This window comes from Aulonocara sp. 'chitande type north' Nkhata Bay, linkage group LG7 (assembly GCF_057382095.1).
Source record: "Aulonocara sp. 'chitande type north' Nkhata Bay isolate Kocher_YH1m ecotype deep benthic linkage group LG7, A_spYH_male_GT1.1, whole genome shotgun sequence".
Taxonomy (NCBI): Eukaryota; Metazoa; Chordata; class Actinopteri; order Cichliformes; family Cichlidae; genus Aulonocara; species Aulonocara sp. 'chitande type north' Nkhata Bay.
In genome coordinates this window covers 10683516-10700305 of record NC_141350.1, presented here as the reverse complement: position 1 = coordinate 10700305, position 16790 = coordinate 10683516, and the positions used below count along the sequence as shown (strand labels likewise).

Genomic DNA, 16790 nt, shown 5'->3' with positions numbered 1-16790 from the left:
ATAACTCAGTAAAATAAAGTCTAACATTACCTTGGTGATAAAGTGGAAGGTGTACTACTTTTTATATTTCCAACTATTTTAGTTGATCTTTCCAGTACAACGCCGAAATTACTGTCAGCAAAGCCAAGGGAAGTTATACTGATTTAAAAATCTAAGTGTCAAAAATATAATAAAATACACATACACCATTACTTTACAGTGACTCAAATAATGGATTGTAGGTTATGTCCCAATACTTTTTATATACTTTGCTGCTCTAGCAATGCTCAAGATTTAGACATTAATTGAAGTATAAGTTAAATAAACATTCAAATCAGTGACTTAAAGATCTAGACCTTTTAATATGAGACTGTTCTAAGACATGCCTTGCTATTTCCTCAACACATTTCACTTGGAAATAATTGGAAAACAAAAGCCCACATATTCAGCAGCAACAAATTAAAATATAAAAAAAAAATATGAAAAGAAGGTTTTAGAGAGAAATACTGGGATATACTGGCAAATATCTGCTTCTTTCTGTGAGTATCACCAGGATTTCACACTCAGAATAATACTGCATGTAAATTTCTATGCCCAAAGTAGGGTCGTTTTTTGTTTCGTTTTGTTGGAACACGCCCAACTAATTTAACATATCTAATATCTATGGTTTTGCTGATGATAAGGATAAGCTTCCAAGAAGTTTATCAGGGCGTTATTTCAGGAGCCGTGGTGATATCAGATCTGTTTATGATGGGTGGATTATGTGTAAACACATTCAAGTTTATTTCCTGGCTTCATCCAAATGTTTGTTTATAAACAAACACCCCCCCCCCCCCCCCCCCCACACACACACACACACACACACACACACACACACACCTCAGGACTTATTCTGATTGACCAGCCTCACAAAACTTAAATTATTTATTAAGTAACACTTTTATTCATACAAAACAAAACAAAAACAACAGAATATATAAAGAAAAGTCACTCTCATGCCTGGGAGTTTTACTATTGCTCAAAATTGCATTAGCTGAGGAAATGGCATGTGTACAATTTAAAAAAATAAAGCGAATTCGAGTGTTTCACACAACCACGCACTCCCTTTGTCCTGTTCTGGCTTCATATACTATGCAGTAAAACAAACTTAAAAAAAAAACAAAAAAAACAAAAAAAAACCCAAAACAAAACAGAATGACTAAAAGTGTCCTCCCCTATACCAGCGCTAAAAGCTACAAACATAAATAATAAAAGCACATTTGTTTGGCTTTTACATTACACAGCTTCAAGAGTCCATCCAGTGTCCACTTTTCCTTTTTTTTGATTCTGAATGTGAGAACAAACAAAACAAAACAAAAAACAACAACAATGACAACATCAATAACAGTAAAGAGAAATGAGAGCTTGCTGTGGAGAAAGGAGTGAAAAACATAGGGGACAAATACTCCTGTGTGTGTGTGTCTGTGTGTGTGTGTTTGGTCGCATCTCCCTCAGAGCTCCTTGAAAGCTTGCTCGCCCTTGTGGAAAAAAATCATGTAACATGTGTTAGGTCCTCCTGTGGGGGGTGCTGTGTGCTGCTGGGTGGGTATGGGTACTGGTGGTCCATTGCAGGCAAACCGAGGGGGGTCTTTATTCTTTAAAGTCTCTCTCCTCACTGCACGAAGGAACAGCTAGGTTGGGAAAGCCAGGTCCAAGATCATGGTCACCACCGTGTACCACAGACACAACACACTCTCTCTCCTTTGTACACACACTCCTGTTGCCTCTGTGCTCACAAAAATATGCACAGTCAGCCAGACCCAGCCACCCCTGATGTTTGTTTTTTTTTTAGGTGGTTCGTTCCTCCCCGTCGGTCTCCTGCTTGGTCCTGCGCAGGTTGCTTTTCATCTTCACAAACTCGGGGGTGTTCTCCTGTTCCTCCTCAATTTTCTGTTGCTCCAGTTCAAGCTGCAGGAATAAAGACATTAAATTCACATTTACATTTACACGAAACTCAAGTTTTTCCAAAACACATACAGACAGCTTAGCAACTCAGATAAAGTTTTGAAAAAGCCATTGTACACGTTGGGATTTATGAGCGTGTAAATGACACAATGTCCATCAATCATTTACCTGCTCTAGTTTCTGTTGTCTTTTCATGAGCTCTATCTCCAAGTCACTCCTCTTCTTGTGGGCTTCTTGCTCCTCCTTCTGTTGCTTGAGAACTTGGTCCCTCTTTCTCTTTTCCAGAACCTTCTGGAGCTCAGGTTTGTTCTGAGGAGCCAGACCCCTGTGCAGAATCCATCAATGAAACAGCATGTCAGCTTCAATCAACACATGCTGATGTCACTGCAAAGCCTCATTCAGAAGGAGACTGGCATGCAAATTCATGCGTAATATATGACCTTATTCTGTTTTGACATGCAGATTAGTATTAGACTTTCGGATTAAACACGGCAATCGTGTTACAGGAAAGTTCTGATTCCCAGCAAATCGCACATTGCTCTGCATCAAAAAGAATTGCATAAGATGATTTTTGCCAGCACAGGAAATGACTTTGAAAGAGTGGGCTGAAACCATGGGTGAGAACTTGGCTGTTTATTTCTTTCCCAGTTGCCTTTTTTTTGGTCTTTTAGTATCAAGAATGATTGCAGGGAAGCATACGGCACACACGGAAAATGTCTTAAGTCACTGCAAAACCAGTGGGACTGTTACACAACTCGGTGAAGACATCTCAGTAAAGTGAAAGCCTGAGGAGCAAAGATGCAAAATATTATGTAATCTGCTAAGCTCTTCCAAAATCATGACAAGAAAAAAAAATGCACACACACAAAACAAAAACAAAAACATGTTGTTTGGGGTTGAGGGGGTAACAGCAAGTTTGGGACGTGGGGATATTTAAGAACAGATGGATTGAAGTCATCTATAAACAGACAAAAACTAATAAAGATCAAAGGATTAAGGGCAAATAAAGTGGCACAGTAGAAGGGGGAAAAAAATACTGTGCCTGGTCAAAAATCCAATCTCCATGCCCTTTACTGATTTAATTTTTTAAAACCTTTAATGCAGATTACCCAACACTCCAACTGATTTTTCTTTCACTATGACAGCCTGAATCTACACAGGCCACAGATGGTCTTCAAAGAAAACACAGCGTCCCTTACCTGGATACATTTTAGCAACAGCACTGCCTTAATTACATGCATTATTAAATCAAGATGATTACATAACTGAGCTCACCGTGTTCCAAAAAGCAGTGGGAGTTAATTTACAACAAGGGTCTGTTTTATCAAGAGTCACTGCTTCAGTTAAATGCCCTGTTTTGCATCAGTAAGGGTCTTAGAAAGCTCTTAGTGAGCTGAAGCAGGGCAGAAGGCCCAAGATGTGACTGGGTGGGCTGATTTTAAGTACCCTCACGCAGAAGGGGTGGACGCCAAGGTCGGCGACAGCAGTAAGACAGGCTACAGTACAAAGATGCTGACTTCATTCTTCTCTCACCGTGGGCAGTGTTTACATAATAACTGACCTATGCACACACCCCACCACCAAATGCATGCCCTCAGGCAGACTGAGAGGAATGTGTGTTCAAAATCCCACACATCACTACCTCCATCTGATCGAATGCCTGGCCAGTCATGGTGGCTGAATTTCTCAAATTCCTTTGTTTGTGTAGGAAGGTGCCATTACAGTTAAGGTAGCCAAGGCAGAGAAAGGCCCTCAGCTAGAGACAGTTTTGTAATCTCTGTTACATAACATATTTTTTTTCCTCTCCGTTACAAGCATCCATCCATGCATTCATCCAACCATCCCACTTTCATCACTGTGACTAATCCACTTTGCAGGCCAGCTTTCTATACCTCAGCACACGATAAAAGCACAATCATTAAAGTTTATTCCCCCTTAAAGCTGGTTGATGCTTGTCAAAATCCTCTGTCTAGACTATTAGAAGCAATATTTTGCAGCAGTTTGAGCCGAAAATTTTTATTTTCTATTTTTTTTAGAATTTCATTTCTCTTTGGCCCGTTTCCTCCTGATTCTTAAATGCCCTGCTTTAATCATTACACTCTGGTTTAAGACAGACCGGAGAACTGCTGCTGTGATGTAACAGCTGTCACCAGCATGCGTGTTTACAGAGCTATTTATAGTTCAGGCACAAAGCTGCTGGCACTGTATGGTGTGATAAAATACAAACATCGAGTTTGAAAGGGCAATCATGGGCCCCAGTATGTATGTGCATTTAAACATGCTAAGATATAAACGTATGCATACACTGATTGATGCTCAGAGACTTACAGACCCATAAAATCCTTTGTTTCATGTAATATCAGTAGCCACGACTGGATTTTCCTCCGTGGCATATATCTCTGACTTTTACATAACCAATATTTGCCAAAGGTTTTATATATAATAGCTTCTATGAAATGTTTTATATCCCAAGCCTCACATTACACTGCTGCTGGGAACTAGATGGACCAGTGAAGTCAACCACACTGACAGCAGTGGCATACGGTAGCATCAGTGTCGTTGACATGGATACAAAAAGGAATTAGCAGAAAGTGGCAAAGTTACTGGATTCACTCATCCTCCATTAGTGAAGATAAAACTAAATTATCCTGAATGTGGAACCGTTCCTTCTTATCACAAGTTTGTGTTACACCCAGAAACAAACGGGGATGTTTTATTGTCGTTCTAGAAACTATTGGACTTCAGTGGCCTCTCACTATAAAGTATTATCTATCTTGATACTAGCAGTATTAAACATAAGGAAATCTTAAATATTGCTTTATGGCTATGACTATTAAAGGCATAGGGGTGCAGTTATCTTTGTTTAACACTTAACTGCCGTTATAAAATATAATCTTGCTGTTGGTATCAACAAAAGGGAGGTAAATAATCTCTCTGAAAAAATGTTTTGGATTTACCACATGTGGTCACCAAGTGACAGCTAGGAGTGAGATTCAAGGTATTTTTCTATCTGCTGACCTCTTCTGGTTCATGAGCAACTCTCTGTGCAAGTCCTGGTGATTACGGGAGCTTTTCACTGGGTTGATCAGTTTCTTGGGCTTGATGAGCTCATCACAGTCTTCGTCCATATAGTCCGGTTCCGCCATGACACTCCTCCCTGCTGACAGCGACAAACCAGGATCACAGGGATCTAAATCAACAGGGGGGGGGGGGGGGGGAAGAGAAAAAAAAGAGAGACTGATTTAAACACAGTATGAGAAATCTCATACTTCTTGCAAATCAGGATATGAGCATCTGCCAGATACTCTGGCATGAGCTCAGGGTTTTTCACTGGTCTCTATAGTGATGAAGGGACTCAGCACTGGAATTACGTAAGTGTTCCACACTGAGTGAAGAGGAACATTTCATCCCCTTGATGGATGATATAAGAAACATATGCATATTAATGAAGGGACAGTAATGGGTACAGCCCTTAAAAGCCTAATATCTTTCTGACACACAGTGTCATGTAAATATTCCAGAAACTACTAAAGCACAGAATTAGCCCAGAGAATCAGCCTACAGCTGTCTGGGGGCTTGAAATAAAACCAAGTCACATCTGTGAACTCCTCCAGATGTGAACAGATGTTTGCTTTGGTCAACTTTACAGAAGGAGCAGAAACCATAAAGTAGAAATTTCTAGCAACAGTTGCGAATGGAGTGTTCACCTATTTTCATACACACAACCAGCATGTCAAAAACCCTCATTATGAACCATTATAAACTACGGTACAGAAATAGCAGGGGGTACTCAGGGTCAGCACGGTGTATATTTTTACTTATTTCTTCATTTAGCAGTGCTCTAGTTAAAGCTGTGATTTACTCCAAGTTTGATCAATATCTCTCACAAGTTGCAATGTATGCATGTAACACCATACCTTTTATAGCAGTTACTGTTATCGATCTACCTATCTGAACTCACGGCTCACGTGCTCCACTTCAAAGAATGACTAATCAGGAACTTCGGAACGATGCGCATAAAAATCCCAGGATCCAACCGCATGACAAACATACAACAAATGCACTGAGTGATACTTGTGTTTCTTTAAAACACCGACTCTGCAAGCTAAAATAAAAAGGACTCACTACTTCACTGTTGAGCTACTGTTTGAATTAAAGCAAAAGAATTACATAAATTGAAAATGAAATGATAAACTCACCCTGCAGATGAGGAAAGACGGGGTATCTGAACATTGTAGCCATCTCTGTTATTTTGATTTGGGATGTATTCTCCAAGAAAAGCTATTAAAACACGCTGTCCTCTTTCCCTCTCTGGCTCTCTTTTTTAATTGGTATCTCGTAAAGCCTCGTGCTGGAGTCGTGCTTTGTTCTGCACAGCTGTCTGCTACTGAGCTGGTTGGAGTTCAAAGTCTGTTTTACAGCTAAGCTCACACAAACCCTCCTTCCCTCGCTCGCTCGCCCCCTCTCTCTCACTCTCCCTCTCTCTCTGCCCCCTCCCTTACCTTCATTGTTCCATTCACTTTTAATACACACCTCTGGCAGTTTATGACTATGCACAATGTTTCACTTATCAAATTTCATGCTACCTTTATCTTTACTTTTTACCTTTATTAATACAATATGTATTTACGACCTCTGTTAGCTTTAAAACTGTAAAGTTATTAATTACTCGACTACTAAATGATTGTCTGAATATACCATCCAATAAAGTCGTGGTTTCCCGGTCTGACGAATGGCTCAAACTCATAATCAGGTGTTTCTTCAACTGATAAGGACTAAAGAATGCTGCTTTTGATCTTACAGCCAATCACAGTTACTTGTTCCAAAGACGCATCACACTGCATGTGCCAGACACAATGGCAAAACATGCATTCAAAAGCATTGACGCAATGAGTTACAGTCACCACTAGAGGTCGATATTTTTGCATCCCCAGGAGCTAAATGATGTCAGTTACATAACAAAGAAGCCTGGGATAAACACCTAGTGTGTGGCTGCACTGGGTGCAGAACAAAGAGAGAGAGAAATGATACAGAAACATCCTTGAAGAATATTATACGATATGCTGGTAATAGTACAGTTTTCCTGCCTGGTTGTCATGGTTGTAAACAATTCCTTCTAATCTCAGATGAGTAACCCTGTGTTTACCAACCCATGTAGCCATCACAAACCTATGCATATAACTAATTTAGAAAAGCAACATAAATAACACTGGTCACTAGTTTAGTTTACCACTACTTTCACAGACATCACTGACTCTAATATTGTGAGGAACCTGGCAGTCAAAGTGCATTTGTTTTTGGAACAGGAAATAGTGATAGTGATTGTAAATGTGAGAAGGGGAAGAACTGCGTGATGCTGTAATCAGGAGCTGCGTGAACCCGCACATGATGGGCACATCAAAGGGTGGCTTCTGTTAATGCTGAGTTGGACGGGTACAGGAACTTACAGACTGGCAGTGTTGTCACAGTGTCCGTTTAACACATCTGCTCCTGCTTCCTCTCTGCCCCCGGGGAGAGGGGAAGTAACATAAGGAGTTCAAAAGGGACCTACAACCTCAAGTTCGAGGACTGCTTAAAGTCAGCTTGATCACCGGTGGTTCTGCATGTTTATTTGCTCCTTCTGGTTTCTTTTAAAAAAAAAAAAAAAGCTACATGTTACAGTTGCACACCTAAAATCTAAGATGGGTACAGACAAGTTAACATGTTGTCCCTTAAGATCCCTCTGACTGCAGCTGCTTTGCCCATCGGTGGGGTTAAGAATGAAATAACATTGTCACTAACAGCCACTAAAATGTATGTAGTAGATTGCACGTGTTAATATGTGCACCTCCAACTCCACCACATCTCAAGATAACGATAATAATAATAATAACAACAACAACAACACACAGTTTTTAAAAAAAAAAAAAAAAAGCACTTTCTGCTTTTTCAAGAATCCCATTAAATCCCTCTGTGTTTATTGGTTTTGGAGACACACCCTTACTACTGAGACAGGCAGGCACGCACACACACACACACACACACACACACACACACACACACACACACACACACACAGATAATGAGTCTCCATTCCCCAAGATGTCCAGGAGAGAGCGTGCAGTACTAATATGATTCAAAATATCCGAGCATCCAGCAATAAAATGAGACAGAAAAAAAAAAGTTGGTGAAAACAATGGGAACTAGAGAAGAAACAGAAAACTGGGTCAGAACAGAGTCTTGGAAAGGAGAAAAGCAAAAGCGGAAAAAGAAACTTCTTTCTCCCAGCTGTCCTCATGAGCTGTTCTTGTGTTGTAGGTAATCACACTTCTGGATTAAGTAACAGGGAATATCTGATTGATTAAGTGAGGAAAAATGCCAACAAAAAGATAAACAGTAGTGCACAAGGTTAAAACCACGAGGAGGCTTAAACACACACACACACACACACTTACATCTTGCTGACACAAGTTCGTTCTTCTCACTGTATAAAAGCGATACTTGTTTTGCTTTTGTTGTCGTTTTATTTTATTTTTTTTTAAAAAGAGGAAGCAGTTCAATGTGTTTGCACTGTGTGAGAAAGTGTAGTCCACAGTGGCAGGCTGCATTAGAGCTGATAGAACGACTAGAGTGCCAGCATTGTGCCAAGGAATTGCATCATCATGGCCAGCTTTGCTATATGAGCTAACACGCACACAGACTTACATTCATTATATGGACTCATTTCTCAACAACATCTAAGTTGCCATGGCGATCAGCCACCACCCACAATTTAGTGACACAGCACTGTGATGCAGGACTTGTGAAGACGCTAGAACATTAAAATAATTTTAGCACTGAATTAAAGCCTTAAAAACAATGTTAATGTGGCTTAAATTGTTAGCTTTGGGAAAACAATGGGAAAAAACTGCATCATGTAAAAATGTGTTACTTACAACAAAAGCCATCAGACTCTTGAGTTGGGTTCAGAAATAGCTTCTTTCAGTTAATTTAGAGCCTGCATATTCACCCTTAGTCCTTACCTTACGCACATATGTGCATCCATTAAAAGAATAAAAACAAAACAGAGCACAGTAATGAGCATGGAAGGGGATGTTAAGCTGGCCGGGAAAACAATACTGTGGATACTCTAAGAAAAAAAAAAACACAAAAACACAAAAACAAAACAAAACAAAAAACAGACAAATGAAGGGGATTGTTAGTGATGTGAACATGATTAAGGAGCAAAGAAAAAGTAGATGACTATCAGCATGACTAACAAGATAGGGCATGCAAAGACACTGACAGCCATACTGAACGATGACATGGTTTAGCTTTTCATGAGTCACAAACGGCCCTCTTCCTGGTGCAGCTTTAGAGACAGAAAATGAAGGCAAGGAGAGCAGCTGGTGGCCTGCGTTGCCATCTGAACCCACCGTTCTCCTTCTAGGACACAGGCACAGACCATCCAGAGATCTGCACACCACAGGGTGGGGTTGGGCAATCAACTGTCATTGGTAGTGAACACATAGCTGACCACACCCACTACAGCATGTGTGAGCCAAGATCCCCCCCCTTGCAATTTCCAGTACAAAGGTACACAGGGGTTAGGCTTAAGAAAAGCACTGATCTGAGATTTAGCATCCAGTTTTGATGTAGGCTTTGGCAGCTTATGTTAAAAAAAAAAAAAAAAAAAAAAAAAAGGGGATCTAATTTTAGGAAGAGCCAAGCCTGTGTATTGTTTGACTTTGTGTTTCTTGGTTAAATACGATAAAGAATCTGAATATTAATTGCTATTCAGGCCATATATTCATATATACTGACATATGTTGATTGTAGATTCATATGAGCTAAAGAAAAAAAACAACAACACATTAACATTTAATAAGATGCATATGATTGTGGCCATAAAAAAAAAAAAATTAACATTTAATCTTATACATCTTGCTTCCTTGTCCCATATAGTCTGCTTTTACTTTGGACAAATCCTCTATATTCCACTCACAGATGGGAGGTCCACCCCTCAGGGGAAATTACGTCATCAATACCCCTGAAGCAACCCCCACACCCCATTCTGTCCCTCTTACACACATAGACACACACACACACAGACTCTCTCGCCTTGCTGTGTGTCACAAGCTGTACAGATCCGGATGTGAATCTCCTAGCCTCTCTGTTAATGAAGCGGCCATTCAGCCATAAATAGGGGAGGCCCTAATTAAAACGCAGAGATAGATGGGCTTTTAACGGACAGCTGAGGGAGGATGGGGGTGGGATAGCATGGCCCTGTGTGTGAGTGTGAAGAGAAAGTGACTGAAAAAGTGAATCACAGAGTTGACGGTCTACCAGTGACCATGAGATAATTTCCCGTATGGGCTCCCTGTACAGACGTGATAATTCACAGCCTTACCACATGACAACGAATAAGTCATTGTGGCAAGCGTGCTTACTCTCCTGTACCTACAAACACGTTCAAGCTGTCATCTTGAAACACATACCACATACCCACATTTATTTTTTGTGTGTTTTTTTTTGTGTATTTGCATTTGTAGGTAAAATCATTTGAGTTCAAATGACTATCTAGGTAGTGCTCATCATATTGCAAAGGAGCCAGTAAGATAAGAAGAAAAGATGGCCACTGGCATGATTTTGTCTGAGCTCAATGCAAATACCACTCTTGCCACCCGCATCAAGAGTTTCAGCTTAGACCAACGACTCTGGGTATGTCAGAAAGGGTGCCACACAATTGCTACCGAGAGAGCAGAGTGGTGAAGACACGGCAACTTTGGAGCGATTATATATTTAGCCAAGTACGACAAAGAAGAAACATACAGTGAGATTGAAAAGGGCTCCTCAAATGTATTCCGAGTTTGGGGGTTGAGATCTGTTTTGTGTTTTCTGCCTTGGGGTGGGGGTCTATAGCAGGGGAATTTAGGGGCCTCATCATGTACTGACCTCCAAAAGCACCCGGACTGCTCCCACAGTACAATGATGTCACTTGGGAGATGCAGGGGTATGGGAATTTACAATCTGGGTTTAGGGTTCATAAACCACAGATGTGCAAACATGGAGAAAACACCCACACAAGGAAAGGATAATGTGCATCATGTGACAAAGGCATGAGCTGTGCTATGCAGTATGTGTCTGTGCACGTCGGGTGCTTGAAAAACACTGGAGGCATCAAGTCAGTACCAGGCTGTTACAATGACAACAAAAATCACCAATACGCCTCCCAGCCAAAGGGTTCAATCAGGGCATTTGAGTTACTGTTACTCTCTTTGGCAACTTGATACTTACTGTAAATACATTATTTTTGTTTGGCTTCTACTCCAGTTTACAAAATATCGATAGCTTCTTTGTATTGGTCTGATAAATCTTCCACTTGATACAACAGCTTATATGGGCTTACTGCAAACAAACTAGAGTTAGAAAGCATATTTATGCTCCATATACAATAATCTACAACAGAGCCACAAATATTTTGGTTTTATCTCAACAAAAAAATAAATAAATAAATAAGCGCCTTAGCAGATACTGTATCCTTTAAAAATTTTTAAGAGCTTTGCATGTTTAAAATTAAACCTTATTATCTTATCTTATACTGCTCTAAGGGCTTACAACTGGGCCTTGGTGCTGCTCCCTAGTTAATCCACTGTTGTAAATACAGCCTTTGGGCAGCTCCCTCTCTACACAGTTCTTTCTGGGAGCAAGAACAATGTGTCTGAAATGACCACAATAAAAGAGAATAATGGCCCCTCTCTGTGACTTAATACAGATTTAAGAGTAGCAGTCTGAAGCCCGAGCTTTTGGCTTGTAAGGATCATTTGCAAACAGGACATCGTTATCTGAAAAAAAAAAAAAAAAATGGCCATGTTGAAGAAAAAAAAAAAAAACAAACCCCATCAACTATTGCATCAGTACACATGAGGTCGAAAATTAGGAAAGGCATAATAGGTTAATTTATTATATATATTAACAAATATATCTCTCAATATATGTCAGCTTGTCAAACCCTCTCATTATAACTACAATATTGGAAAATATTTCTTCAGAAATCAGGCTTTAATACTGACTCTAAATGAGGAACTAAACTGTTCTTTCCCACCAATGCATTTGTTTTATATCAGACAATTTCAACTATCGGAACAGAACAAAGTAGAGGAACATGCATAATTTTACTTCTCCTGTCTGGTTCTAGTTCTCAATTAAAACAAACAAACAAACAAAACTGGCATACCCAGCGCACACTTTGGCAATAACTGTATGTGCAATTGTTAATGTAGTTTTGTGGCTGTGTTGTAAGCTGCACTTGAAAATGGTTGTCTCTTGTGGCTGTAATTCTTTTATCTGTCTGTGTTATCTTCCACTCCTTTTTGTGTCTCAGCTGCAATTTGTCTTGCCTGATGATAACACAAGCTCCATCTCTTAAGAGTATCCTGATCTTTCAAATGTCTTGACATGATCAGATGAAGCAGATACTGGTAAAATATTATGTATTAGTTGTTAAGATGTTACTTAAAAATGTAATTATGCTTAGCTATGACCTTTCTCTCGTTGAACTGAAACATGCCGAGTTAGACAGTTTCTGTTAAGCACAGAACTGAAATTGTTCCATGCTGTGGCTCCTGTTGCTGCACGGTTTGAGCCCCCGGGGTGAGGCAGATTACAGGATGAATGGGATGGATTGAAAAGGCACAGACACCACTTTGAGTCACGCTGTGGGAATGTGATGAAACTGCACACTGATTATCGCCTTGGACGCACAACAGCAAATACATGTATGGACACAGAGACCTAAATATATTCAAACACTGACATATTTGAGTGAGAAACATTTGGGTGTTTTTCGTCCTTCAAAAGGTTAAAATGAAACTGCTGACAACCGCATTCAGGGCATATTTCAGGAAGGGATACAATTTGAGGTCACACCTGTTAGTCAAATACAAAAGGCTCGCCTATATGCTCACAACTGGCACTGACACATGTTCTTGTATGTATATGTACAGACCTGATGGGAACAGGTGGAGAGATGAAGATCACAACACATGCATAAGATCCAGACTTATATACCACAGGCACAGCTGAGATATACGCACATTTCATGTAGGTCCTCCTTACTGAGACATAAGAAAGATACACACACACACTTTAAAATACATTTCCAATGTCTGTCTCAATAGTGGTGTGAAAGACATGCAGGAAAATAAAAAATATATAATTGTTTTGTCTGGCTAAGAAATAAGAAGTCTTTGTTATGGCTCTGTTGTCTGTTCCTGCTCCAGATTCAAAGCTTTGTGCTTTACTGCTGTTTTCCTCATATGGAGCAGGCACGCCCATCCTCATCGACTACTGGCGGAGCCCATCTGGGATCTCACATCTGATTGGCTGGAGGGCACACCAGGGAGTATTTGGGAGGTTCTCCTTTGTTTACATGCCAGTAAAGAAACCCCCCAAAACAACTGTTACCTTGAGCGACCAGACAATCTTTAGTTAGCCAGACAGACAGACAGGGGTGCAAGCTGACTGTGCGGGCACACGCATATAGAAACAATAAGGGTCCCAGGTATCCAAAAAAACAGGCTAAATGAGGAGCTTTGTTCTCTCTGATTCAATTAAGTGTGCTCGTCATGACAGAAAATGTACCTGTCCTAAGTAAAATGTATCTGTATAAATCTATTTATACAGGCCTGTATAAATAGATTTATACATGCATATTTTACAGACAGAAGTCTTGATCTTGTGCTTTTGCCTGATGAAACTTCCAAAATCAAGTATACGCACCTTGAAATCGCAGTCATTTTCAAGTATTAGTAGAATGGGGATCTCTTCTACTGTGGAAGTGTAGCTATGTTCCTGTTTGTGTTAAAGAAAGGACCATATATCTTGATATGGGCTTACAATGAGCTTAATCCAATACATTGAGCTCAGACTCCCAATCGCGATATAGCCGCAAGGAGGAAAGCATTTAGAGTCAGCGTGCATGCCATCCATTCTCCAATGCTATGCAAAGTGGTCAGCACAGTAATGGTGCTTTATTGTGATTGAAGCTCTGGCGTAACAGCAGGAAAATCAATGGGATTCTTTGAGAGGCAGAATCGCTGTAGGTGTGTGCACTTGTCTCTGCTTCAGGCTTTCCTTTCCATGCACCTTAATCTGTCTTTCATGAGTAAATCAGTATTGAGCATGCTTAAACAAGTCTCTCCATGTCTGAGTTGCCACAGCCCCCCCCCCCACACAGATGTGCATGCCACACAAGTGCTATATCAAGATACTCGGCACCTGAACCGTGACACAGCCAACTGTAAAACCGCTGCAACAAAACTGCAGCCGAGTGAAAGATCCTTCGTCGATCCTGCTTTTGGATTGCATCACTTGTGTTTATGTTGCATCATAATATTTAATTCAGCCTTTACGGGCGCAAATTGTTTTTGAAAAACTGTAGAGCCAGATTAAAATGCTAAGCAGCTCTCTAAAACAGTTGTAGAAAACATATTTTAAGAAAGCAGGCTTAAGGAGTCCTTTAATGCAAACCAAACATTTTGGTATTTTATATAATGACACTGAACTAACTTTATTATTAAACCTTGAGGAGTACACTAGAATAAGTACAACTATTTTGGCTTTAAGCCTGGAAACTATTTAGCAAATGCTTAATGTCATTTAATCATTGCAGTTAGTAGATGATGGCTGATTGAATACACTGTCCTTACACTTGCTGATATTCTTTAATACCTGCTTAGGAAAGGACAAAACCAAAAGACCCAAACAAATTACTCTAGCAAACATCTTGAAAAACAAAGTATTCCTATGACATAAGCATCAAAACAGGAGCACTGTGGCACATTTGAAAAGCTTTAAACAATATTACATACGTTAAAAGTGGCACTGGACAGAGTGAGGTGGTGTTTGGTAAAAATGCTTGAAGACTTTACTAGAGATCCTCTGAAATCTTTCTTAGTTTACAGGCTAATTACAGGGTTAAATGCTTAAAAACATTTGGTACAAGGTAGTCTTCACCAACAAGGCCTGAGCTTGAGCTTTCCTGACTCAAACACCTTTATTTTCCTGAGGTCGGTTTGACTCCTTGACATGGTCTCTAACTCTGTAATGATATATCTGAGAAATGCACCAAACCACTAATGGACACTTGCTATTATAGAATGGAAACTCAGATATTTCATTCACATATTTAAATTCCTTTGAGTGCAATGATAATGAAGCAGGCAGCTTTTCAGTTATAACACCCACCACACACACGCACACATACACAGTGACGGCATCAGCTCTTACGGGAAGACAGCAAAGACAGACCTAGTAAGAGAAACAGGAGAGAGAGAGAGAAGAAGGAAGGAGGGGGTTCAAAGATCAGAAAACAGATGTAAATCGTTTCGCAAACTCTCCTCCAAATGACTAACACATGTGCAAAACTTTCCCCTCCCTTTAGCACAAACACCCACTACCACACTCTTAGAAGCCATTCACCTAAACGGCGACAAACTCACTCAAACCACCTGCTTTTATCGCCTCTCTTCTCACTAAAACATCAGATCGCCAGAGTTAAACTACCTCACCTTAGGTCTACTCTGCACTATTTACCAAGCTGCTAGTTTGCCTCCACCCAGCAATCACACATACATGCGCACACACAGACACTCAACCCTCTAGCTCCAGCTGGGGTTTGCCCTGTTTGCTTACTGTTGTTAAAATTTAACAGAAACATAATTCACTATCAAAAAGAAATGCCTCAAGTTTTAGACTTGCAGACCTGTTGCCACTTTAAAAATAGACACTCTCACACTCACATGACAGTTGTTCTGCCTGATGACAGCACAGGCCAGTTTGTCAGTTCTGAATGAAGCCATGTGCTTAGACCTAACCACTCCTGTCCCATTCCACTCAGAGTCTGACTCACTGATTCAGTCACCCATAAAATGTGGTCTCTTCGCATGTCATTTGTCTCTCCGATTGATCTCCTTTCAACAGTAAATACTGAAGTGCTATGTACAGGTTATGGTAGCTGATAAGAAAAATGGAACAACGAGAAAAAAAACAAACAAACGTCTGGTGGTACAAACTGTAAACACAAAATACATGGTTTTGGGGTAAAGGATTATGAACTGGCTTAAAAGCAGGAGTACCATATGCAGCCTTTGCATTGGTTGCATTTTAAGCCCTCACAGGTTCACACAGATACAGAAGGGGAACTATAATAAAGGCTTTTCCCCTCTGCTGTTTCCTCAAAGTATCAAGTGCCACAAACGCTACCTGCTCTAAGAAAACCAAACTGTTGTCTGTGCGTGTGGAAACAACAACCTCAACGTGTTTGTTCCTCACTGTCCCGTCGGCTACAGTCATGCGCCGCAACAAAAGGAGACAATGAAACAAGAGTTTGTATTTCTGCAATCTCATCCTCTCTCTTCTCCGGCTTGCTCGTTTGCCCTTAGACACTTTCTAGTTTCGAAACCCCAAACCGGTCGCTTAGCTATACCCGCGCCGCTTTTTTTGTTAGTGCACTTGTGAAGCAAGCTCACGAGAAAAACAGCACGAGCTCCAGCCACGCACGCACGCGCGCGCATACACACACACCTACCTCAAAGTCGAAGCCGACGCGACTTGTCCAACTCGGGTTGTTTAATATTTAAAGTGACAAAGTGGTTTGAGCCACATCGGTGCGTCTCCGGGTCACTTCTTGGGGTTGAGGTGTGTCTCCCTGTGGAATCTGTTAGCTCCGGCTCCACATACACTCAGTCAGGACCCATAGAAAATGTAAATTTAAACGGGGTGGGAGGGATGGAGTTACGTCACACAGGGGCTCCTCCTCCTCCTCTTTCTTCATCTGCTCCGGAGAGAAGATGAGTGGGGACTCCTCGAGCTCAGGGCGGGGCGTGCACGAATTGAACGTTACCAGG

The 16790-nt window shown here is 40.6% G+C and overlaps 1 protein-coding gene across 2 annotated transcripts; it reads right to left on the bottom strand.

Annotated features, from left to right (window-relative positions):
- Nucleotides 1–890: 890 nt before the first annotated feature.
- Nucleotides 891–16647, bottom strand: fam107b (family with sequence similarity 107 member B). 2 transcript variants are annotated; one of them, XM_086298505.1, is made up of 4 exons: nt 16472–16647; nt 4942–5113; nt 2092–2248; nt 891–1926 (listed from the first exon to the last, which is right to left on the bottom strand). In XM_086298505.1, exons 2-4 carry the CDS (start codon nt 5067–5069, stop codon nt 1807–1809), a joined length of 405 nt encoding a protein of 134 aa, XP_086154631.1. In that variant the 5' UTR covers nt 5070–5113; nt 16472–16647; the 3' UTR covers nt 891–1806. The 2 variants fall into 2 exon arrangements, with proteins under 2 accessions (XP_086154631.1, XP_086154630.1); XM_086298504.1 differs by lacking the exon at nt 16472–16647 and adding an exon at nt 6123–6343.
- Nucleotides 16648–16790: the final 143 nt, after the last annotated feature.

What these genes read in the sequence shown, in the direction of transcription:
- fam107b (XM_086298504.1), bottom strand. Translation starts at nt 6,165, where the DNA reads ATGGCTACAATGTTCAGATACCCCGTCTTTCCTCATCTGCAGG. An exon ending in CGTCTTTCCTCATCTGCAGG is followed by an intron (nt 5,114 to 6,122) that starts GTGAGTTTATCA and finishes CTGTTGATTTAG; the next exon opens with ATCCCTGTGATCCTGGTTTG. An exon ending in TTGCTCATGAACCAGAAGAG is followed by an intron (nt 2,249 to 4,941) that starts GTCAGCAGATAG and finishes GATTCTGCACAG; the next exon opens with GGGTCTGGCTCCTCAGAACA.